This window comes from Ursus arctos, unplaced genomic scaffold, assembly GCF_023065955.2.
Source record: "Ursus arctos isolate Adak ecotype North America unplaced genomic scaffold, UrsArc2.0 scaffold_18, whole genome shotgun sequence".
Classification (NCBI taxonomy): Eukaryota; Metazoa; Chordata; class Mammalia; order Carnivora; family Ursidae; genus Ursus; species Ursus arctos.
The window spans coordinates 24,478,854-24,503,939 of NW_026622852.1; the positions used below are offsets into that span (position 1 = coordinate 24,478,854).

A 25,086-nucleotide genomic window follows, 5' to 3' on the forward strand; every position below is an offset into this window, starting at 1 on the left:
GGTAGTATCTTAAAGAGTCCCCAAGGAATCCATTTTTGCCTTAACTCTATTTAATATGTAAGATTCTATAAGACACAGAGAAAAGCAATAAAGGAGTAACTGTGAAAAGGAATGATACAGTAGGGGCACCTGGGTGGCTCAGTTGTTAAGCGTCTGCCTTTGGCTCAGGGCCTGATCCCAGGGTCCTGGGATCGAGCTCCGCATCAGGCTCCCTGCCCCACTGGGAGCCTGCTTCTTCCTCTCCCACTCCCCCTGCTTGTGTTCCCTCTCACCCTGGCTGTCTCTCTCTCTGTCAAATAAATAAATAAAATCTTTTAAAAAAAAAAGAAAAGAAAAGGAATGATAAGTAGATCCAAAGCCACAAAAATATTAATCAGTTCAAAGTAAATGAGAACATTAATCACTGACATCCTATTTAACCCTGGTAGAATACAGAAAATTAAATGGTTTCATCCTTCTCTATTGTCTAAATAAAGGAGAGGGGCACCTGTTGGCTCAGTCAGTAAAGCGTGTGACTCGGTTTCAGGGTCGTGAGTTCAAGCCTCATGTTGGATGTAGAAGCTACTTAAAAATAAAATCTTAAAAAAAAAAAGTATGTAAAAAGTAAGCATTCTCAGATTTCAAAAGACACAAGCCATATTTCAAAATCTGTGAAAAGAAAAAAATCAGAAGAACATACATAAAAATTATTTAAAGTGGCTGCTCCTCAGGGCAGCCTGGCTGGCTCAGTCAGTAGAGCATGCAACTCTTTGACTTGGGGTCGTAGGTTCAAGCCCTATGTTGAATGCAAAAATTACTTAGAGGGAAAAAAAGGAGTGGGGAGGGAAGGGTTAATAGTTATTGCTGTTTTTGTAGTTTGTTTTTTTTTTAAAGATTTACTTATTTATTTGAGAGAGAGAAAGTGAGTGTGTGGTGGGGGGAATCTCAAGCAGACACCCTGCTGAATGTGGAGACCAACTCAGGGCTCAATCTCACCACCCTGAGATCATGACCTGAGCCAAAACCAAGAGTCTAACACTTAATGGACTGAGCCACCCAGACAACCCAACAGTTATTGTTCTAAGCTCTACAAGGAATTTTCGATTTGCACCTTAGATTACTCATGTTTCAAACACCATTATTTTATATCAACTCAGAAAAGTTTTAAATTTTTTTTGATAATTTCTGAGAAAAGACATCCAAATTTCCTATGCTAATTCTTTTCACTAATTACTAATTATACTGTGATATAATATGGGCTCTCCAGCAGAATATTAATCTCTATGTGTGTACATTTGAACTGCTTGTTAGCAGCATTCATTGAAAGACCTCATCTGACCCACAGAACAACTAACAGAAAGTTAGGCAGGACAACGGTTACGATACTCGTTATGCTGATAGTAAGGAAAGGGCTCAATAAGGGAAGAACCATCACTTGAAGTCAACAGGTCAGCTCAGCTAGAATTTGAACACAGGCCTTTTTCATTCTTTTTTTTTTAAGACTTTGATTTTATTTTTATTTATTTGAGAGGGAGAATGAGAAGGAGAGAGAGAGAGACAGCAAGCAAAAGCACAAGAGAGGGGGAGGGAGCAGACCCCCAGTTGAGCAGGGAGCCCAATGCAGAGGACGATCCCAGGACGCTAGGATCATGACATGAGTCGAAGCCACTTAACCGACTGAGCGCCCAAGCGCCCCATGGCCTTTTGCATTCTGAATCCCCTGCTGATTTTCTCACCTGCCTGCTCACCCAGACAGGAGCCAAAGAGATCTAAAGCTTCTAGCACTGGAAATTTTTTCTCTCCCAACAAACCCTTAGCAAAAATTCTAGTAACAAAAAACATTTAAAAGTTGGACAGCTCTGTTTGAAATAAGGTAAAGTGCCCACAGGCGGCTCACTCTGTCTTCTTTCATCACTGGTACCCATTCCTCCACTGATTCAAGTAACCACCCATCTAGTCCAGCATCCTCGTATAACCAGTACCACAGAGCCTGGTGACATCATACCCCAAGGAGTTATGGTTAGTATACGGCAGAAGTGAATATATACCTTATATCTTAATCAAACGAGCATCTCTATTATAGTCTTCCTTCCTCATACTCTATCCATTTTGCTCACTAACAAACCAGACATAATACTGCTTCACAGCAGGACAGGGGTGGCATAACTTAGTTCTTTTTTTTTTTTTTTTTTAATATTTTATTTATTTATGTGACAGAGAGACAGCCAGCAAGAGAGGGAACACAGCAGGGGAGTGGGAGAAGAAGCAGGCTCCCAGCGGAGGAGCCCGATGTGGGACTCGATCCCGGAACGCCGGGATCACGCCCTAAGCCAAAGGCAGACGCTTAACGACTGTGCTACCCAGGCGCCCCCATAACTTAGTTCTTTAAAAATATACTTGTAGGGGCTCCTGGATGGCTCAGTCTGTTAAGCATCTGACTTCGGCTCAGTTTATGAACCCAGGGTCCTGGGAGTCTGCTTGTCCCTCTCCCTCTGCCCCCTCCCTGCTCGCTCTCTCTAAATAAATAAACAAAATCTTTAAAATATATATACTTATAAAATAATAATAAATAAAAATATACTTGTTAAAACAAAATGGTAAAGGGGGGGAACTCAAGAAAAAAAATTTTCAAAGTCTGGGGCACTTTATGTGATATTAAAGGTCAATACTTGGGGCACCTGGCTGGCTCAGTTGGTAGAGTATACAACTCTTGCGTCTTGGGGTCATGAGTTTGAGCCCCATACTGGATGTAGAGATTACTTAAAAATAAATTTAAAACCCATCATTTAAATAAATAAATAATAAAGGTCGATACTTATAACCTCTTTATTCTCTCCCGCACAATGTCAGCTCTCTATCATGTACATATACATGCTCTGGAGCTTGAGAGTCAAACAGAAAAATGGTATAAAATATGGTACAAGGCTACTAGTTCAGTTACATTTTAAGTCTTTTTTTTAATCAAAGAATATCTTATGCTAAGCCCAGAGTTATAGATCAATGCTATCAGAGCTAGTATAGTACACTCAAAATGTCTATGGAATAAAATGAATATAAAAAGAGCTAGTCTAATCTTAAGAAAAAGGGGTTGGGCCTAGAACCAGAATCACTTATTCAGGTTAATTTCAGCTGTGACCCAAACACTATCTCCACTAATAAAAATGTTATAAAAAATAAACAGGTCAGGGCAATATCATCAGTTGGTTATCAGAACAAACAAGGGGCACCTGGGTGGCTTAGTCGGTTAAGCATCTAACTTCAGCTCAGGTCATGATCCCGGGGTCCTGGGATGGAGTCCCACATCGGGCCCCCTGCTTAGCAGGGGGCCTGCTTTTCCCTTTCCCTCTATCCCTCCCTCTGCTTGAGCTCTCGCTCGCTTGCTTGCTCAAATAAATGAAATCTTTAAAAATTTAAAGAACTTAAAAAATTTTTTAAAAGAACAAACAAAACAAAAGATAAGCTAAAAAATTATTTCAGTCCTGTTTTACAACTGGTCATTTTTAAGTGGATGCTTTAAAACTAAATTTCTTAAAAATCACAAAACATCAACTTCCTTCTGAGAAACATTTGTTGAAAAACATGATAACCATAGATATCTGAAAAGGAGCCATGAACAACTATAACATGTCTCCAGCGTTCTTCAGGAAATGCATGCCCCTATCAGAAACCAAAAGGAAGACAGATCTAATCTGATGTTGAATACTTACATCCTCAGTCCAGTCATCTGTTGTCCACTCTTCCACAGAATTCTTCCAGGCTCCTGTTGACAATAATCATAGTTTACATCACAAAGCCAAATACTATCTTACTCCAAATAATTCTGTTGTATACTGCACAAGATGTGTCATGTATCTCATCAGTAACTTAGTTCACAATCCGAGAAATATGAAGCTCCTGATCTACTCTCAATGTCATGTTGTCAAATACCAACTTAGCTAGGTACTATCCACAAACTCAAAGCAATTTCTCAAACTGATTTTGCATCAGTATAGATCATATTCAAGTAATTCTGCCACGCGTAAGAAAGGACGAACACAGCACAAGTACACACAGTGAGATCCTTACGATACATAAAATTTAAAACAGAACAAAATTCATTATGAGGCTGGTCTGCCTTGGCCCCTAATTTCAAGTAGATTACTGAATTACTGAATTTACAGAAGCATCCTTTTTATAAGCTATTTGTTCCATTCTATGGTTTCCTAATAGATCTCCAGCAAAGGTTAGTCCTGCTCACATAAAGTATGGTGCTATAATTTCTGATTAGGTCCAGAGGATCTGCTCAAACAATTGTTACAGAACAAACATTATCAAATAATTTAGTGCTTTAAAAAGAAAGCATTTGTGGGGGCACCTGCGTGGCTCAGTCGGTGTCTGCCTTCGGCTCAGGTCATGATCCCGGAGTCCTGGGATCAAGCCCCAAGTCAGGCCCCCTGCTGAGCAGAGAGAGTCTGCTACTCCCTCTCCCTCAGTCCCTCCCCCTGCTCCTTCTCTCTCTCTCTCAAATAAAATCTTTTTAAAAAAAATTTTTTTTAAAAAGCATTTGTGTCCAGAAATGCTGACTTTAGTATTCAGAGATCCTGTATAAGTAAGACCCATTATTTTAAACTATACATGCAAATACATACCCAGAGAAAATGGTTTTGAAAGAAAATATACCAAGATATCAACTATAACTACCCCCAGGAAGTGAAACTGTGAATGTTTTTGTTCCTTCCAACAGGAAGAAATGAGCTGAGCATCTGACTTACAATGAGGTCTGTGTGTGGAGAGGACAAAAGGAAGAGAAACGAGGGAACACTCTTGAGAAAAAAGACAGGTAACCAGATCTAATCTCCTTGGAATCAGGTCAATAACCTAATAACCAGCTGCCTCATAAATAAATAATGGTATTACCTAGGAAAAGAGTCCTTCTCTATGGAATGCTTTTGTTTGGATGTCCCTAGTTTAGGACTGGTTATGGCAAACATATAATTGATGAATTTATGCAGTATGGCTCCCTATAAAATATCACCTAAGATACGCTATTACATGGGAGATTTTTCAAACATGAAAATATTCCCTGCTATGAGAAACCTACACCCGTCACTGATAAACTTCATCTATTATTGTGGATCATAGGGCATATATATTATAGGAAGGAAGGACGTGGACACAGGCACTCCTTGTTCTTCTGCGCCTCTCAATTTCATGTATCCGTGAAATAACTATAAAGATTCACAGAGAAAGATCTGAACTGACAATCTGATCCTTTGTACATGTTCACTCATCATACCTTGTAATGGTTTCCATAATTTTTCCATGAAGGTCATAAAACAAGTATGAATTTACGTGGTCCCAAAACCTCTCTCTGAGTTAAAATATGTTCTTAAAACTAGAAAAAAGTTCTAGTCTAAGTGAAAAAAACAAAAGGTGCAATTAGTCCCAGCCAGAAATCAGTACCGAAAACTTGTTCTCTAAGACCTCTGCACAGCCTTCTTAGAGTCACCCTATACACAAAGCTAAATAAATCTAAAGCAAGCCATCTACCTACTCTCCACTCTTATATTCCTTCTGCAGTGTGACTTTCTTCTAGGTACTAATAATACATCATCTCCAATCTTTGAATATATCTCCTTCGAGACTTCTCTAAGTAAATGTATAGTTTTTTAAAAGGACACAATTAGATTAATTTAAAGGATGGCCAGTACACAGTGTTTTCTTGGTGCCACCTCCATGCAACCTACCATATGCTCACGTTGTCGAATTCATCATAGGAGACAGTATTCTCAAGCTTAACAGATTTTACGAAAAGCTGAGGCTCCACCTAAGCAGTTTTAGGAACATTCTAATCAAGAAACAGAAAACAGGGGCACCTAGCTATAAGGGTCGGTAGAGCATGGGATTCCTGATCTTGGGGTTCTAAGATAAAGCCCCACATTGGGTGTAGAGATTACTTAAAAATAAAATCTTTAAAAAAAAAAAATCTTAAAAGTTGGAATATAGTTGGAAAGATACATATAAAGAAGGGATATTCCAAAGGAGAAAAATAAAGATGAGGCGTTAAAAAACCCTCTATATAAAATATTAAAAACATCCTAAAGTTTACAACATACGTTCTTTTCCAAAAAATTTTAAGTTGTGGTAAAATACTCATAAAATTTACTATTGTGATCATTTTAAATGTAGTCAACGGTACTAAGTTAAAGCACGCCTTCATATACATGATGTAGAGATTGGTCTAACACTTAAGAGACGGGGTATTTTGAAAATAATTAAAACACAAATTTAGACATGGAAAATATAGTCAGAATCGGAGTACATTCAATAATTGGCAGAAGACCATGTATATAGTTACAAGTAGAAGGGGGTATGTCAGGCAACAGAGGAGATAGCCCCTTATCAGAAATCAGGGCCAACTATTGCAGTAACCCATCTTAAATACACAGAATATAAAAATTATGAGACATTACATATAGATGAATACAGGTTCAAGTCCTAATCCTATTTAAAATATTAAAATTTTACAGTAACACTTTGGTCCCCATTATAGACCTACAAACCTACACCTCAAACTATGGGAAAATGTCAGTAACATGAACTTATTTTCAGCTTAAAACAATAAATTTGAGGTGCATGCTTTATGTTCAATTTAACTTGATGTTAGCCCTCTACTAAGAGCACATATAAGGCAGCCACACAGGAAAAAGGAAAATGATGAGGTAAAAATCTATACTGCCTTGAAGGCCAATCTGTAAAACACTTCCATAATCAAAAGCTGTTATTTAATCAAGTAGCTCCAAAAATATAGTTTTTACGATTTTCACCTGATGTTTTCTTAGCTAGCCTTGATTAAAACGGAAGATATTGTAAGCATTTTAGAAGTTTCTTTTTTTTTTTTTTAAAGTAAGCTCTGTGCCCAACATGCGGCTTGAACTCATGACCCCAAAATCAAAAGTCGCATGCTCTGCAGACTGAGCCAGCTAGGCACCCCCATTTTAAAAGATTCGTAACTAAGGGAAGTTTTTAAATTAAAACAACCATACCTTTAAGTCCATAAGAATTTCTGTTTGGCAGATCCTGAGCTACATTATGAACATCTGATGCCAGCTCTGCAGATCAATGTACAAAGGAAGGTCTTAACATATTAAAATAATGAAGGTATTCATCAAAAGAGAAACTGGTCAGCAACTTAAACAGAGCAAGTAAAGCGTCAAAGCTAAGTCTATGCTGTGCATCAGAGAAGAAAACTTACTGCAATCCATACTCTGACAGCCCACTGTGACTCAACTATAAATCCCATTAGCCAGATGGCCTTTGAACATTCAATTGCATCAACTACCCTTGTTCAGATTCCCATGTTCATCAAACTCACTTCCCGCTTGTTATGAGCATTCCAATGTTTAACAAGTTGTTTATCGTATGTTTAAATTTAATAAATTAGCATTCTGACTAGCCCTCGGTCTATTTTGGTTAACGGAGGTTAATGCTTCTAAGGAATGGATTATCTGGTCAAAAATCAGGTTTCTGAGCCTATAATTATGGCTGAGGGCTAGAGTTGGACCTCTGTGTTTTCAACAAGACAATGCCACTCTATGAGGCCCCTAGAGAAATAGCCAGGCTCTATCAACGGAATCCCTTAACTCTGTTCTGCATTAAACACGTCTGCTTATTTTTTAGAAAGGAATTGACTACTCTAAATGAGAATCAGGGGAAAGAGAGACAAGACAGAAGGGAAAAGAGCAGGAGGCAGAATGAGAGAAAAGAAAAGTAACAGTTAATCAACTAATTCAACATTGTTTCAATAGCTGATTTCAAAATCAGTAAAGGTTATGAATAAAGCTGCTTTACATTCTGCGCAGGTTTTTGTGTGGCTATGTTTTCATCCCTCTTCAATAAAAAAACAAGTGTTGGGATCATAAGACTGTGTCGTGAATGTATGCTTTCACACCAGGAATGTACGAGTTCCAGTTATTCTGCCACCTTCACCAACACTTGGTATTGTCAGTTTCCACCTATATCCATTTTTTTTTTTAAAGTAACCTCTACACCCAACATGAGGCTTGAACCTACAACCCCAAGATCAAGAGTCACGTGCTCTACTGACTGAGCCAGTCAGGTGCCCCTCTAAAGCCATTTTTATGAATGAAAAGTGGTAACCTATTACGGTTTTAATTTGTATTTCTCCTATGACCAACGATAATGAGCATATTTTTATCTTCCTCTTTGAAGTATCTGTTCAAATCTTTTGCTTATTTTTTATTAACTTTTTATTTTGAAATAACTACAGATTCACAAGAAGTTATCCACCATCCTAATGATTACATGCCCTATAATTATAGTACAACAATAAAAAAACTGGAATAGATACAAAGTATGTATAGTTCTAGGTTATCTTTTTATTTTGGTAAAATACACTTAAACACACTTTTTTGTGTGTGTGCAAAAAACCATGTTATCCCTTAAGTGTAAAACTCATTACCAGTAAGTATATGCACAATGTTATACAAACCAACACCACTACCCATTTCCACAACTTTTTCATTTTTTGTTCATTTTTAATTGCTCATTTATTTTATTGGGATTGGGTTACTTATGAGTTGTAAGAATTCTTCATATATTCTGTATACAAATCCCTTTTTGAATGGGGGTTTGGGGGTGTCTGGCTGGCTCAGTTGGTTGAGCATGTGACTCTTGATCTCTGGGTTGCAAGTTCAAGCCCCATGCTGGGTGGAGAGATTACTTAAAAATAAATTAAAAATGGGAGTTTTACAAATATTTCCTCCTAAATTATGCCTTGTCCTTTCATCTTAATTTTATTCTTAAGAACCAAGTTTTTCTTATATAATTCATGCTTATTGTGCCTGTATAAGAAATCTTGACTAACCCAAGGTGGCCTAAGATTTGCCCGTGTTTTCTTTAGAAGCTGTCCTTTCAGGTTTCATATTTAGAACTATTACCTACTTGATGTTATTTTTTTTGTGCAGGACAGTATAATATATACCACTGAACTGCCTTGAAACTGTTGTCCTAAATCAATTAATTAGCCATATATCTGTGGGTTTATTTCCTGATCTGCTATCACATAATTGATCAGTCTCAATGCTTTTACCAAATCCACAGATTATTGTAGCTTTAGAGTAACTTTTCAAGGGGCGCCTGGGTGGCTCAGTTCATCAGGGTCATGAGATCAACCCCTGTGTTGTGCTCCATGCTGGGTGAGGAGCCTACTTAAGATTCTCTCCCTTTCTCTCCCAAAAAGATTCCCTCTCTCCCTCTTCTCCTCTTCCCCCCTCAAATAAATAAATAAAGTAACTTTTGAAATCAAGAGTATGATCTAAACTTTGCTATTCTTTTTCAAAATTTTTTGGGTTATGCCAGTGCCTATATTTTTCTGTAAAAACTTTTTTTAAAAAACATCTTATTTATTTCCAGAGAGAGAGCATGCAGGTGAGCACAAGCAGGGGAGGAGCAGAAGAGAGAGAAGCAGGCTCCCCACTAAGCAAGGAGCCTGATGTGGGACTCCATCCCAGGACCCTGGGATCATGCCCTGAGCTGAAGGCAGATGCTTAATCGACTGAGCCACGCAGGTGTCTCTTCTATAAAAACTTTATTTATTTATTTTACTATTTTATTATTATTATTTTTTAAGATTTTATTTGACAGAGAGAGAGACAGCCAGCGAGAGAGGGAACACAAGCAGGGGGAGTGGGAGAGGAAGAAGCAGGCTCTCAGCAGAGGAGCCTGATGTGGGGCTGGATCCCAGAACGCCAGGATCAGGCCCTGAGCCGAAGGCAGACGCTTAACAACTGTGCCACGCAGGCGCCCCCTTCTATAAAAACTTTAAAATCAAGTTGTCAATTTACACAACAAAAATCTGCTAGGATTTTTTCTTAAAGAATTTATTTATTTATTTGAGAGAGTGAGTGCACGCACAAGTGGGAGAGGGGCAGAGAGAGGCAGACTCCCCACTGGGCAGAGAGCCCAATGTGGGACTCGATCCCAAGACTCTGGGATCATGACCTGAGCCTAAGGCAGATGCTCAACCAACTGAGCCACCCAGGCGCCTGCTAGGATTTTGATTAAACTTGTACTACACCTTGGGGCGCCTGGATGGCTCAGTCCTTGGGCGTCTGCCTTCGGCTCAGGGCGTGATCCCAGCGTCTGGGATCGAGCCCCACATCAGGCTCCTCTGCTGGGATCCTGCTTCTTCCTCTCCCACTCCCCCTGCTTGTGTTCCCTCTCTCGCTGGCTGTCTTTCTCTCTGTCAAATAAATAAATAAAACCTTTAAAAAAAATTTTTTGTACTACACCTAAACACCAATTTGAGAAAAAATAACTTTTTTATAATATACTGAGTGATGAAGTTAATACACACGGAGTATATCTCTCTCCTTTTTGAGTCTTGGTATTTCTCATCAAGATGCATAATTTTCAACATACAAATACTGCACACACTTTGATTTAATATAAGTATTTCATGTCTTTTTCATACTACAAATGGTACTTTTTTCCCTATTTCTCATTTGCAATTGTTCATTGTTAGTACAAAAACACAGTCTTGATTTTAGGGGTGGTCACACAAGTATATGTATTTGTTTGACTTCACCTACTTGTACCCCTTAAAAAGGATAAATACTATCGTCTATAAAATATATCTCAATAAACCTGACATTTTAAAAAAACCTGCAAGAAAAATTTTCACAAGGTGGACTACCATGAATTAGTATGTCCAAAAAGAGCGTCAGTAAAAACTAAGTTTCACAACAGTGAGAGTTGAAACATATGAAAATGGTATATCCTCCCATTTATTTCTTCTTGAAACTTTTGACTACATATTTTAAATATAAGATTTTACATTTTGTATTTTCATAGGTAGCAGTCTTTTTTTTTTTAAAGATTTTATTTATTTATTTGACAGAGATAGAGACAGCCAGCGAGAGAGGGAACACAAGCAGGAGGAGTGGGAGAGGAAGAAGCAGGCTCATAGCGGAGGAGCCTGATGTGGGGCTCGATCCCGGAACGCCGGGACCACGCCCTGAGCCGAAGGCAGACGCTTAACCGCTGTGCCACCCAGGCGCCCCCATAGGTAGCAGTCTTATCATGTTGCTTATCATTACACTTCTTCCTAAGTATTCATATTTTTTGAGGCTACTAATTTTTTTCCCACTTTCTCTTTGTTGATGGTTTATAGAAATGAATCTATTGAACTTCTACCTAGCATCTTTTAAAGAGGAATAACAGGTTTTTCCTCTTTCCAATCCTTTTAACTTTTTTCATTCCTCATTGCAATGATTACAATCTCTAGTACACTGGCATAGAGAAATAGTAAGAGTAAACTCCTTTATTTTGTTCCAGTGAAAAAATATACAACACATCACCATTAATCCTAACACCTGCTATAAGTTTTGTAGATATCCCTACCTGATTAAGGAAATTTCCTTGTATTCCAGATTTGCCGGTTTTTTAAAAAAAAAAATCAGAAATGGATGTTGGGTTTTGTCAAATGCTTTTCCTTATTGAAATGGTAAGAATTTTCAGCTTTTGCTACAACATGGACAGCACTGGAGGAGATAATGCTAAGTGAAATAAGTCAAGCAGAGAAAGACAACTATCATATGATTTCTCTCATCTATGGAACATAAGAACTAGGATGATCGGTAGGGGAAGAAAGGGATAAAGAAAGGGGGGGTAATCAGAAGGGGGAATGAAACATGAGAGACTATGGACTATGAGAAACAAACTGAGGACTTCAGAGGGGAGGGGGGTGGGGGAATGGGATAGACCGGTGATGGGTAGTAAGGAGGGCACGTATTGCATGGTGCACTGGGTGTTATACACAACTAATGAATCATCGAGCCTTACATCGGAAACCGGGGATGTACTGTATGGTGACTAACATAATAAAAAATCATTTAAAAAATAAATAAATAAATAAATAAAAAGAATTTTCAGCTTTACTCAGTTAAAGTATGAATAATACTTATTTTTGTTATTGAGATGTAATTCCTACCACATAAAATCCACTCTTTCAAAGTACACGATTGAGCAGCGTTTAGTATATTCACAAGTTGTACAATTATGACTATTCCAGAATATTTTCATCACTGCCAAGAAGAAATCTTGAACCCATTAGTAGTCACTCCCCATTTTTTCCAAACATTCCCAACCCTAGGCAACCAATAGTCTACTTCTATGTATCTGCCTGATCTGGACATTTCATACAAATGAAATCAGAAAATATGAAGTATGTGGTCCTTTATGCCTGGCTTCTTTCACTCAGCATTGTCTTTAAGATTCATCTACGTTGCAGCATGCATCAGCACTTTATTCCTTTTTATAGCAGCATGAGCATTCCATTGTATGGATGTTATACCACATTTTACTCATCCATTCACCCACTGAAGGACATCTAATTTGTTTCCACATTTTGGCTACTAAGAAGTATGCTTCTATGAACACCTGTACACAAGTTTTTACATAAAGCTAGGTCTTCCATTCCCTTGAATATGTATCTGGGAGGTGACTCGTTTTTTAAGTTAAAGAAACTTGACTACCAAAAATACATTTAACATGGCCATGATGTATTATCCTTTTTTATCTTACCAAATGGTTTTCCAATATTTTAGCTTAAGATTTTTACATCTGTATTGAAGAGTGAGATTAACCTATAATTTCAAATGTTAGCACAAACTTTATTGACATGAAGTCAATCTTTTAATATCTGATATTAATTACAATTGTAATTATTATAATTATATTAAAATATAAATCATATAGATACATATTACAATTATAATAACTACTATTATAATTAATATCAAAATCCCTTTTTTCATTCCTATAGCCAATTATGTATGCTGCTTCTCCTTCCCTTAATCAGTCTCAGAGTAAGCTTACCAATTTTATTAGTCTTTTCAAATTACCATTTTTACAACTTTTGTTGATCCTCTCTATAATATCTTTGATTTCTAGTTCATCGATTGTGTTTCCATGGTGGTGGCACAGTCCTGTTTTTTGACCAGGATAGATACTATACGGATGTTTGCTTTTAGATTATTTAACTATACTTTAATATTTGCGGTTAGAATTAATGAATTGTCAAAACAGGTTTTTATAAATACAACTGCAATAATTAATATATATATGTTATCATGAAAAAAATCCTAGAAGCTCTATTAAATAAACACGCCAATTAACAACTTTTTATCCATGAATTTCCAAAACAAAATTATCCAAAAACAATAGTCTACAGAAAAAATTTACAAAAGCAATTGGTGCCCAAATCTACCTATCATCCACACTTTCTCTGGCCACATTTACATCCACCATCAGGAATGGTACTTTTCAGTAACAAGTCATCTCCGAAGAAATTCTATATATCCCTGACACACTGAGATTTGAGTGTGATTTTGTACTGACTTACACAGATTAATTAAAGGCTCTCCCTCAGAGTGCAGAAGGAAAAAAATCAAATACCTTATGGTCAATGAGATTTTTAAGTGAGACTTTGGAGGAAAGAACAAACTAACAGTCTCAGAGGTGTAGGACAGAGGCCTGTTTTTCATTCTTCTCCACGGGCCCACCTTTGTATGTTAAGGACTCAAACATTTAAAACACATCTTTGACAACAGACACTTACCAGTTCCCTCATCTGCACCATTCTGAGTAGCTTCCCAAACTACTGGCTTTGTAACACACCCATCTATAGATGGAGAATCTGAATAGTCTGCAGGATTAAATGTCCTTGGGTTTGAAAAAAACAAAGAATTAAAGCAAGTGCAACAAGTACCAAAGTCATAAAATCAACTATACATCATCTTCCTCCCCAACCAAAAAAACCCTGTCCCTTCTAAAAGCCACAATAAGAAACTTCACCCTCCTTCTCCTATTTAATTATAGCTAATTCTTCTGGCCATCAGGATGCAAATCTTCTGAAAAGCAGTGACTGACTAGGGACCTTCCAAACACTCTTGCATGACGCCCTTACTTCTCTAATTGCTGCCCTCTGCATCCTAAAGCAGATGTGCACAACTATAATTGTATTAGGAAGAATAAGGGCTCTAATGGAAAGCTCCCTTAAAAACTAAGGCCAGATGTAAACACAGTCTTTTCTTCCCAAGTCAGAATCCAGATCCTTTTTGTGTAGAAACAGATCTAAAGAAAATGTTTCATTCAGGTTTTTTTTTGACCATTAAAATTCTAAACACCCATGATTCAGAAGTCTAACTAAAGCCAAATTAATACCATCTCTAAAATTTTCAGAATTTAAAATTTTTTTCAGCTTTATTGAGATTATCATTGACAAATAAAGAAAAAAAAAATCACCAAGGAATATTTTTGAAAGTAAACCGCAAAATCCACTAAATAGTCTAAAGCTACTGGGATGGGCACATACAGTATGTTTAAGTGTTCCAGCCAGTTTGCTCCCTATGTATTCATCCTTCCTTTATCCACAATGAGCTCATGCAAGAAACAGAAATGGCAAGAGGTATCACTGCAGTCAGCAAACACCTCCCCACCTCCCCATCTCCCCATCTCCCCACCTCCCCACCCCTCCAGGGCTGCCCTGGAGCTAGGGAGAGACAAAGGGGCTTTGCTGGAACCAATTCCCTTCCTTTCTTGACTGTCATTTACAGATGGCTTCTACAAAAAGCTTAAAAACCTTTCTTAAAATTCCAGAGGAAGCTAATGCTTTAGAAGCAGCAAAAAGTGAACAGAATAACCAGAAATTATGAGTAAACAACAGATCATACTACCAGCGGGGGGAGAAACTATCATTTTTACATTCAAAGACAATTGCTGGATTTATTTACATAACTCTTAGGCAGTGGTTTTCCACTAGGGTGATTATGCACCTCCCTCCCAAGGAACATCTGACAATATCAGAGGTCTTTTTGATTGTCACAACTTGAGGAGGGGTGCTACTGACATCTAGTAAGGGAGGAATGTTGCTAAACATACTACAATGTAAAGGATACCCCACCACCTCAACAAACTATTATTAAATCTAAAATGTCAACAGAGCTAAGGATAGAAATTACACTCTAAAGCCCACTGCAATACAATTTTATTTGTACTATTTCACTTTTTCACTATTTCCTCTTTTTAATATAGAATTACATCAGACTCACCAGGATAAATAAATTGGGTACAAGACAGAGGAAGAAAAACACTGGGAGTAGTAACCAGGAAGGGTAGTAACTATAAAAACAGGATGGCTCAGACTTACCCCATGCCTTGGGTTGAGAATCTTCCTGCCCCTCTCCCTCTTCCACGTCCAAATCCTTAAAAAGAAAACAGTACTGTTAAATAATATTTATGTCCTATGCAATTATAATTCTACCAACTTCATTCTCTCATGCAACCACCCAAACACCACCTTCATTGTTCCTAACAGCACCAACATTCCTATCCAGTGCACCCAATCTGCCAGTCCCTACTGACAGTATATACACAGTTACTGATTTTAAAGGATAGAAGGGATTTACTTCTGCTTTTATAGTACTTGTGATATGCAGCAGTTTAACACAGGCAGCTTACATTACTAACTATTCTGCGGGTGCCTGGGTGGCTTACTTGGTTAAGCATCCAACTCTAGGTTTTGGCTCAGATCATGATCTCAAGGTTATAGGATCAGGCTCCGCATCAGGCTCTGCACTCAGCACAGAGTCAGGTTATCTCTCTCCCTCACCCCTCACCCCCCCAACCCCCCTCCTCCAGCTCACACACTATCCCTCAAATACATAAAATCTTTAAAAAAAAAAAGAGAGAGAGAGAGAGATCATTTTATTCAGTGACTCTCCAGTTTTTCCCAACATACGAAACTGTGGACTAAAGACCTAAAATGCAAGAGCTATAACTATACAACTCTTAGAGAAAATACAGAGCAAAAGCTTCGTGACACTGAATTTGGTAATGATTTTTTACATATGACATCAAAGACACAGGCAAAACAGACAGACATTAGATTTGTGCACCAAAAGACACCTATAGAGGCACTTGGGTGGCTCAGTCAGTTAAGTGTCTGCCTTCAGCTCAGGTCATGGTCTCAGGGTCCCGGAATGGAGCCCCACATCAGGCTCCCTTCTCAGCGGGGATTCTGCCTCTCCTTCTGCTCCTCCGCACCCCCACTTATGCTCCCCCCTCTCTCTCTCAAATAAAATCTTTGGGGGGAAAAAAGACACCTATTATGGGGGTGCCGGCTAGCTCAGTCAGTAGAGTATACAACTCTCGACCTTGGGGTTATAAATTCAAATCCTTTGCTGTGTACAAAGATTACTTAAAAATAAAATCTTAAAAAAAAAAAAAAAGATACGAGGTGCCTGGGTGGCCCACTCAGATGAACTATATGGTATGTGAATTATATCTCAAGAAGTTATTTTTGCACTAAAGTTAACAATGAAGAAAGCAAGAGAAAAAACACAACTGCTCTTGATCGGTGGACTCATGCATACCCCCTGTAACAAAAGAAAATTCATTTCAAGATCATACATGTGAAAAAAGGCACTTACAACAGTGGTTAAATATTAAGAAAATAGTGGCAAGATTTTAAAGGGGGTTTCTGCTCAGAAATTATTAAACAAACCTGGAATACTTGAGTGGAAAACCAAGATGTTCATTAGAAAAAGAAAAAGGAATTTATACAAGAAACACAAAGCCTAAGGCAAAAATTAAAGAAATCGTGCAAGTATCCTGGAAGAAGTCAGTATCAACTACATGTATCTCCGTCTCCAAAGATCAAAAGCTACACCCAAGTATTGACCACAAACATGCCAAATATCATAAGTAGATTTTAAAAAGTCAAATCCATTATTCCCACAAATTTTTGCAAGATAACAAAATTGCTCTTTCCTATTTACCTGGCTAATAATGCTACCAATAACATTGTTTTCTGTGTACCTACCATTTCCCTACATTGTTACCTGGTATAAATAGCTATTTCTATCTAATAGCTCATAATAAAGACTTGGGATCTTTTAATTAAAACAAAAAATAAAAACAAAAACACAAGACTAAGGAAGATTATCATAAAGAATAAACCAATATTATGATACATGCTACCTTTTCCCCTAGGGGCCTCTCTAGGGACTCTGCACAACTTTTTGAAGCAATGCTCAAGTATTCAGTTAATATTTATGTTTTTACACTGACAGCCTGAACAGAAAAGTTGCTCATGTCCCTTGAAAAAACCAAAACACAGAAAACAGCCAATCGCCTCTACGGAGGCGGACCCTAACTGCAGACATTCCCCACCGGCCCAGTGCCCAACATGTGTGACCTAAATAGAAGCAAATAGGGACAGTGATCCTAATCTGACAGAAAGCAATCCCTTTCCCGCATCTTCACAAGATTGTATGGAGCACTTTGCTAACAGCCAAATGTGCCAGAAGCTGTGATCTTGAATTTATTACTGCACACTCTGAGTCATCAGAAACATCATGAAACATCTTTACGCAAGGTCCTGACTAGTTCTAAGGCTTTTTGTATAGACAAAAATTCCCTAATTTTCATGACTGGTTCAATTATAAAAACAGTTGCCATGTTGACTATGAGCTGCCTCTATGCCCATAGAACTATTCAGGCCATACGAAGAACAGTGCATCTCTTGTGCTTGCCTGGCTCAGAGACTTGGGAGTCAAACAAGTTCTGCCTTTCTGTCCCTAGGTTAGAGTATATTCTCAGACAGGAATATGCCTTTCCAACCCTAAAGCAGCATAAACGAATTAAATGACAACAGCAAAATCTCCCTGGGATTCAGTGAGCAATGAAGTTTAAAATCCACCTTCACAACCCATGTATTAGCTTGTCCTTAGCAAAGAAGTCTGATTCTAAATGTGTTATGGGGGCACCTGGGTGGCTCCGTCAGATGAGCGACCCACTCTTGATTTCGGCTCAGGTCATCAGGGTCATGAAACTGAGCCCTGATCAAGCTCTGTGCTCAGCAGGGAGTCTCCTTGAGATTCTCTCTCTCCATCCCTCTCCCTCTGTCTGCTCAATCTCTGTGCTGAGCGCAGAGCCCGACATGGTGCTCAATCCCACAACCCTGAGACCATGATCTGGGCAGAAATCAAGAGTCAGACCTTAACAGACTGAGCCACCCAGGCGCCCCAATAAATAAATCATTTAAAAAAACATAAATGTGTTATGGTAAATGTTTCAGGAATTAATGGACTCTAAAACTAGTAAATAAAAGTCTGATTTTTTTTAAAAGGATATTTAGGAAATTCTCTGAGCTGGCTCCCCAACCCCTATGGCGCTGCACCCGCACCCCCCCACCTCGCCGCCACTCGCTGAAGGTGTCAGTACACTGAAGAGCCATACCCTAGATGTCATGCTTCCTGCTTGGCAGTGACTGATTGGGTTCCATCTCCTTCCACCCAGAACCATGAGGAGACTGACCCCCTTTTGGACTGAGTAAGCTGCCCCTTTTGTGGTGACAATTTTAGTTTTTTAAATTTTTTTATTTAAAATCAATTAACATGTAGTATACTCTATGTTTCAGAGGTAGAGGTCAGTGATTTATCAGTTGCATGTAACACCCAGTGCTCATGACCTAACTTGCCCTCCTTAATGCCCATCACCCAGTTACCCCATCCCTCCACCCACCACCCCTGCAGCAACCCTAGGTTTGTGTATAGTTAAGTGTCTCTTATGGTTTATATCCCTCTATGATTTCATATTTTATGTGTTCCTCCTTTCCCCTGTAGTGACAATTTTAGAAATTCCCAAATAGGTGGCTCAGTTGGTTAAGCATCTCCTTTAGCTCAGGTCATGATCTCAGGGTCCTGGGACTGAACCCCACATGCGAGCCCCACATGCAGCTCCCTCCTCAGTGGGGAGTCTCCTTCTCCCTCTCCCTCTGCTCCGCCCCCCACCCTGTGCTTTCTCAAATAAATCTTTAAAAAAAAAAAAAAAATTCCCCAGTGGAAGATAATTTCTCCTAAGCCCCATTTCAGGCAGGGCTCTTCAGCATGCTTGAAGGAAAAACCCAATTCAAATTAGCTAATGCAAAACAGGCAATATTAGTTTTATATAACTGGGACAGTTTGAGGTTTAGGCAATTACTAGATCCAGGGACACATAACACATACAAAAAAGGATATTTATATAGTCTCAGAGTACTTCCCTTGAAAAGTATTTATTACTTACAAAGTGCAGTAACTTCATAGAGGAGAAAACTTGGCAGAAACTACTGTTCTTAAGTAATCAAAACTAACATCACTAGTAATGGGATAAACTTGTATCATGTGCCCTCTAATGTAATGCACTGAAGTCAGTGATCCTCACTTTGTGATATTCCTCTCAAAAATAAGTAACAGGTTAACTATACTGGCATTAAAATAAAATTTAAATACACCAGATAATATCAATCTATTCATGGGGAAGTTTCTCAGACTAATACTGAAGGACATTCTATAAGAGAGTCCATATGCTTCAAAAGCATTAAAGCCATGAAAGACCAAGATTATTCCAGACTAATGAACTATTTTTAGATTGAAGGACACTAAAGAGATATGAGGGCTAAATACAATGCATGATACTGGATTGGATCCCAGACCAGAATACTTTCTTATAAAGAACATTACAGAATAACAGTAAACTTTTCAATAAGGCCTATAAATTGCATCAATAGTAATTTCCTGATTTTATCATTGTAAAATACCTCCATAAAAGAATATCTTTTTTCCTCAGGAGATATACACTAAAATACTAAGGGGTAAAATGGCATTATGTTGTAATTTATATTCAAAGGTTTCAGAAAAAAAACAATATATACAAACATAAAGAAACAATAAAACAAACAGTAAAATACCAAAATTCAGGAAAACTGAGTAACCATTACCCAAAATTCTGTTCTACTTTATTTCAGGGTAAAATGTTAAAACTGCACCCTGAGCACTTCTGTGTATATTTCATCTTCCAATAAGTATTTTTTTTTTAAGATTCCATTTATTCATTCAACAGAGAGAGAGAAAGCCAGCAAGAGAGGGAATACAAGCAGGGGGAATGGGAGAGGAATAAGCAGGCTCCCAGCGGAGGAGCCTGATGTGGGGCTCGATCCCAGAACGCCAGGATCACGCCCTGAGCCGAAGGCAGACGCTCAACGACTGAGCCACTCAGGCACCCCTCCAATAAGTTTTTTTAATTCTGTTAAAAAAAAAAAAATCCAAGTTGTTTTCCATGTTTACATTAGCTGCTCCTTCTACACAGAATGTTCCTACCTAGATTTTCACATGGCTTTCTTCCTCCTGAGCAACCTCCTCTGGGCACTCAATCTAAAGATGACCCTACTAGGGCGCCTGGCTGGTTCAGTCAGCGGAGCATAAGATTCTTGATCTACGAGTTTTGAGTTCAAGCCCCACGTTGGGCACAGAGATTTATTACTTAAAAAAAAAAAAAAATTAAAAACGAATAAAGAAGACCCCATCAACAGTTGATCACCAATCATTTTCTTAAGTCAAATAGTGATTTTACTTGACTATCTCTTCTCCCTTCCCACCCTGTTTGTGAAGGGCCATGTCTTATTCGCACCATTATCTGCAACAGTAAGTATTTAAATATTAGTTGCTGCGTTTAAGACTGATACGTAACACCAATTTCATGAACGTAGAACTTATTCATAAACTAAACTCATATTTAGAGATGTAATAATAATGTCACTATTCAATTACAGGGAATCACCCAGCTGTTCAGCAATACATTTTAGAGCACTGCATTCTGTCAAGTACTTTTCGTACCAGGACCCAAGGAGGCACTACAAAGAATTCAAAAGTTTAAAAAATATAATGTTGGTATACAGTAGGTGCTCAGTAATTACTTTTTCAAGTATACTGCACAGAGCATATTCACCTATTAGTTTGTTTTTAAAAATAGAGGAACTTGAGTTGCTAAATAACAAACCATGAGGTAAGTAACGCAAAATAAAGGAGAAAGGATAGGGAGTAAACATTGCCTTTTCACGGCATTATTTTTCTTCCATCCAGAAGGAAACAAACCACCCTCCCTGCAATCTCAAGTATTACTCTTTACCTAACCCAACTCAATCTCACCAAAAGACAAGACAAAACAATACACACATGCTGCCAAACCATAAACCAATAAAATAAATTTGTAGGAATAAAATAAAAAAGGAGTGACTTAACTGTAATTTTCACTTATTGAGAAGATAAAAATAAACATCAATACGTAATCTAACCTTCAAGATGAGAATGTCATTTCTAATACATAAATACATTCTGCTATGCCCCAGAAATCAGATGGCACTAACTCACCAAGTCCACTGGAAAATTATTTTAGTATCTTTTACTACATAAAGCACACTGAACACAAAGTGAAATAAAACAGCCAATAAAAATGGGAAGTCATACTAAATTTTATTTTATTTTGAAGCTTTTAAATAAACCATGACCAAAAAAATAATGAGATAATTTACTTTAGGAAAAATATACACCCAGCAATACAAATTTAAAAAGATGGAAAAGATTTAATAAGAAAATAGGCCTATATCATAGAAGTCTGAAAGTCTAAACTACTCAAAGGCATGAAGCCCAAAAATTATTTTTATTTTTTTACGATTTTATTTATTTATTTGTCAGAGAGAGAGACAGAGAGAGAGCACAAGCAGAGGGAGCGGCAGGCAGAGGGAGAAGCAGGCTCCCCGCTGAGCAAGAAGCCAGATGCCTGACTCCATCCCAGGATCCCAGGATCATGACCTGAGCTGAAGGCAGACGCTTAACTGACTGAGCCACGCAGGCGTCCCCCGAAAATTATTTTTAAATGCACTGATATAGAGCCACCTGGCTGACTCAGTCAGCAGAGCATGGGACTTTTGATCTCGGGGTCATGAATTCAAGCCCTACATACAGCACAGAGCTTACTTTAAAAATAAATGAGTGAGTGAAAAAATACATAAATACACTAATACAGACTACAAAAAATACTATCTATATATATTCTCTATGAAACAACAAATTCCTCTCTACTTATCTCTTGCCTGCGTTTCAGAATGGCTGGGAAAATACAATTCCAATTACTCCCTCACCCTGTGAAAATAAGTGGCCAACACCAACAAGGGCCACTCCTTGAAGATTTTTACAGTTCTGGAGCTATTAAAGGGCCTACTGGCAAACATACTTGCCTGACATTCCATTAATTCAGCCTTAACCCAAATCCTTGGCCAAATCCTCGGCCAAATCCTCAATTTCAATTCCAATACCCAAAAATCTTATGAAAAAAATACACTCTATAGGAATAATTTTCTAAGAGATTCAGGTCAAGTCTGGCTCTTCTTTGTTCTTGTATAAACATACTATCTAGTGAGGTCAGCTAATGTAGCCAAAAACAAAGGCAAAAAGAACTTTGGTTTCATTAGTTGTTTTTGTATCAAGCTACTGTGAAAGATTTTGACTAGGAAAATTAAATTTGAATTTTTCCACACACACAGTTCATTGACATGGACCATACTTTTTATTGTTTTCATTCTGTTTCTATTCACTGTTAAATTTACCAATGGGGAAAATTGTATGAATAACCACCAAACAGTCCAGAAAAGAACATGAGGATGTGACAATTGTGATTAAGTAAAATTTTATGGTGATTTTACTTGGTCTGTAAAGTTTTATTTCAGTTTCATTTGCCTAAATAAAACCAAAGTAAATATATCAACTCTACATCAAGATAATAAAACTAATCAATCTCACTCCCACCTATACTCCGGTTTTCCAACTCACTGGCTGTTCCCTAGGATGTGTTTTTATAACAATAAATCTGTTCAATTTGTAACAGGAGTCAGTTTTTATTAATCAGCCTTTCATTTTTAAATATGTCCCTAAGCAACCAATCCAAGTTCTGGGACTAGATTTTTACTCTCAAGGACCACACTGAAGGGTTCAAGTGTGCCACAGAGGGAATTCAGTCATGAATATCTCACCATTTCTTTAAGAAGCCCATTTAATTCCAGGAGAAGCATCTCAAAGATCAAATACTCTGGAAAAGAGAAACTTCTCCCAGATAAGACACCCCAGCTCTTCTGTATTCCCTAAACCTTAAAACAAAGGAATTTTCAATGATCTAATTACAATAGGGTAGTAAGGATTAATCAGGCACATAACATCGGTATTACATTGTGAGTACCCTGACCCACAAGCATAGTAAAGTTTAGTGGTCAATAACATCATTATGTTGTTTTTGTGTCCTTCTGTTTTCCTTCTCCCCCGGGATGGGCACTTCAAAGCACTAAAAAAACAGAAGTAGAGAGGCTACTGATCTTCTTCACCATGTTTCTACCCTTACTGTGACAATGGTAAACTTGATTAACCCTATAAAAACTTATTCCTAAATATATACAATACTAACAAGCAATTTCAACTCCTCGAACACAGAATTATAGTTTTTACTAATTATTACATATCATATGACAAAGAACTTTACCCAAAATACTCCACATCTCACATATATTTAACATGATCTTCAATCTAAATTCAGGATTAAGTCAGTATCATTCAGAAGAACTTTCAGTCACATTTTTTTTTTTTTTTTTTTTTTATTTGACAGAGAAAGACAGCCAGTGAGAGAGGGAACACAAGCAGGGAGAGTGGGAGAGGAAGAAGCAGGCTCCTAGCAGAGGAGCCTGACGTGGGGCTCGATCCCAGAATGCCGGGATCACGCCCTGAGCCGAAGGCAGACGCTTAACCGCTGTGCCACCCAGGCGCCCCCACAGTAGATATTTAGTATGTATCAGTTAATTCAACATTTTGTACACAAAACGCAGTATTATTTGATGGCTAAGTTACCTTTGAATGGTCACCATTTACAGAGTTCCAACATTTTGACACCAAAAAGCAAAGACCACAACACTGAAGATAGTGGCCGGGCACAACTGCTACTTTCCTCCTCTGGAGAGGCTGTTCTTTTCTCACAAAAACACACAACTCACAAGATATTTCTCTACAAACTATTTAAACAAAGTACAGAAAAGCTACCTGGTATGAGTATCACACTGACTCTTGTTCCGCTGAATGTAGAGCAAACATTCAGTGAATGGTATGGAAACAATATAAAGAAAATTTAATTTTACTTCATTTGCTATAGTCCATACTTTCATGCCATAAAATATACTCCCACATTATATGTTTAATTTTTTATGTCACACAGATATCAAATTCTTAATATAAAATATTCCAAAAATTATAGATCACCATATTAAATTCATGCTGTTTCATAGTATTTTTTAAGCCAATATTATGCAGATAAGGCAAAAATTAAGGAAGAAATAACTGCAAAGGAACAAAACAGTGAACTGGGTTGGTTTTTTTTTTTAAGGTTTATTTATTTGAGGGACGCCTGGGTGGCTCAGTAGGCTAAGCGTCTACCTTCAGCTCAGGTCATGATCCCAGGGTCCTGGGATCAAGTCCCACAGCAGGTTCCCTGCTCAGCAGAGAGACTGCTGTTCCCCCTGCTTGTGCATAAGCGCACGCACTCTTGCTCTCTCTCTCTGACAAATAAATAAAATCTTAAAAAAAAAAAAATTTATTTATTTGAGGGAGAGTGAGAGAGAGAGAGAGGGAGCATGCACAGAGGGAGAGGGAGAAGTAGATTCCCCATGGAGCAGGGAGTCGGACACAGGGCTCAATCCCAGGACCCCTAACCAACTAAGCCACCCAGGCACCCCCAATGAACTATTTTAAAGGCTAATTAAACAGATTACAAGAGAGTAAATTAAGACATTAAATGACTTACAACTAATCTGGAAGGTGACAAGTTACATAAAACAAAAGACATTTATCCCTTAATTATTAAAGTAACAAACTATTTGTTCTGCACCACTATTAACTTACTATTAAACTGTACTAATATTCATAAAGCAAAATAATTGTAGTTTTGAGAATGTAGGATACTGAATGTTTCCCTCCTCTTGCCCTGCGCTGGATGTCAGATTCAAAGTAATTCAAAGAAATCTCCAGACCACAACTCTTTCAAGAACATATTTAAATATACTTAAATATAGGTGTTATGATGTAAAAAAATTTTTTTTTCAAAAAGTAAAGGTTAAAGTATACTTTTTAAACATTTTTATTTAATCTTTTGAGGTGGGGGGAGAAGCAGAGGGAGAGGGAGAGAGAATCT

The 25,086-nt window shown here is 37.8% G+C and overlaps 1 protein-coding gene across 20 annotated transcripts in view; it reads right to left on the minus strand.

Annotated features, from left to right (window-relative positions):
* The window catches only part of UBAP2 (ubiquitin associated protein 2), a 116,200-nt gene that overhangs the window by 30,968 nt on the left and 60,146 nt on the right, over positions 1-25,086 (minus strand). For 11 of the 20 annotated variants that reach the window (XM_048222927.2, XM_026506361.4, XM_044386848.3 and 8 more), the window contains 4 exons: positions 15,191-15,245; positions 13,601-13,704; positions 7,005-7,070; positions 3,687-3,739 (listed from right to left, as the gene is read on the minus strand). In XM_048222927.2, the coding sequence (XP_048078884.1) occupies positions 3,687-3,739; positions 7,005-7,070; positions 13,601-13,704; positions 15,191-15,245 (278 nt within the window). The remainder of the gene's footprint in view (positions 1-3,686; positions 3,740-7,004; positions 7,071-13,600; positions 13,705-15,190; positions 15,246-25,086) is intronic. The other 9 variants (XM_048222929.2, XM_048222931.2, XM_048222932.2 and 6 more) reach the window with 1 other exon arrangement.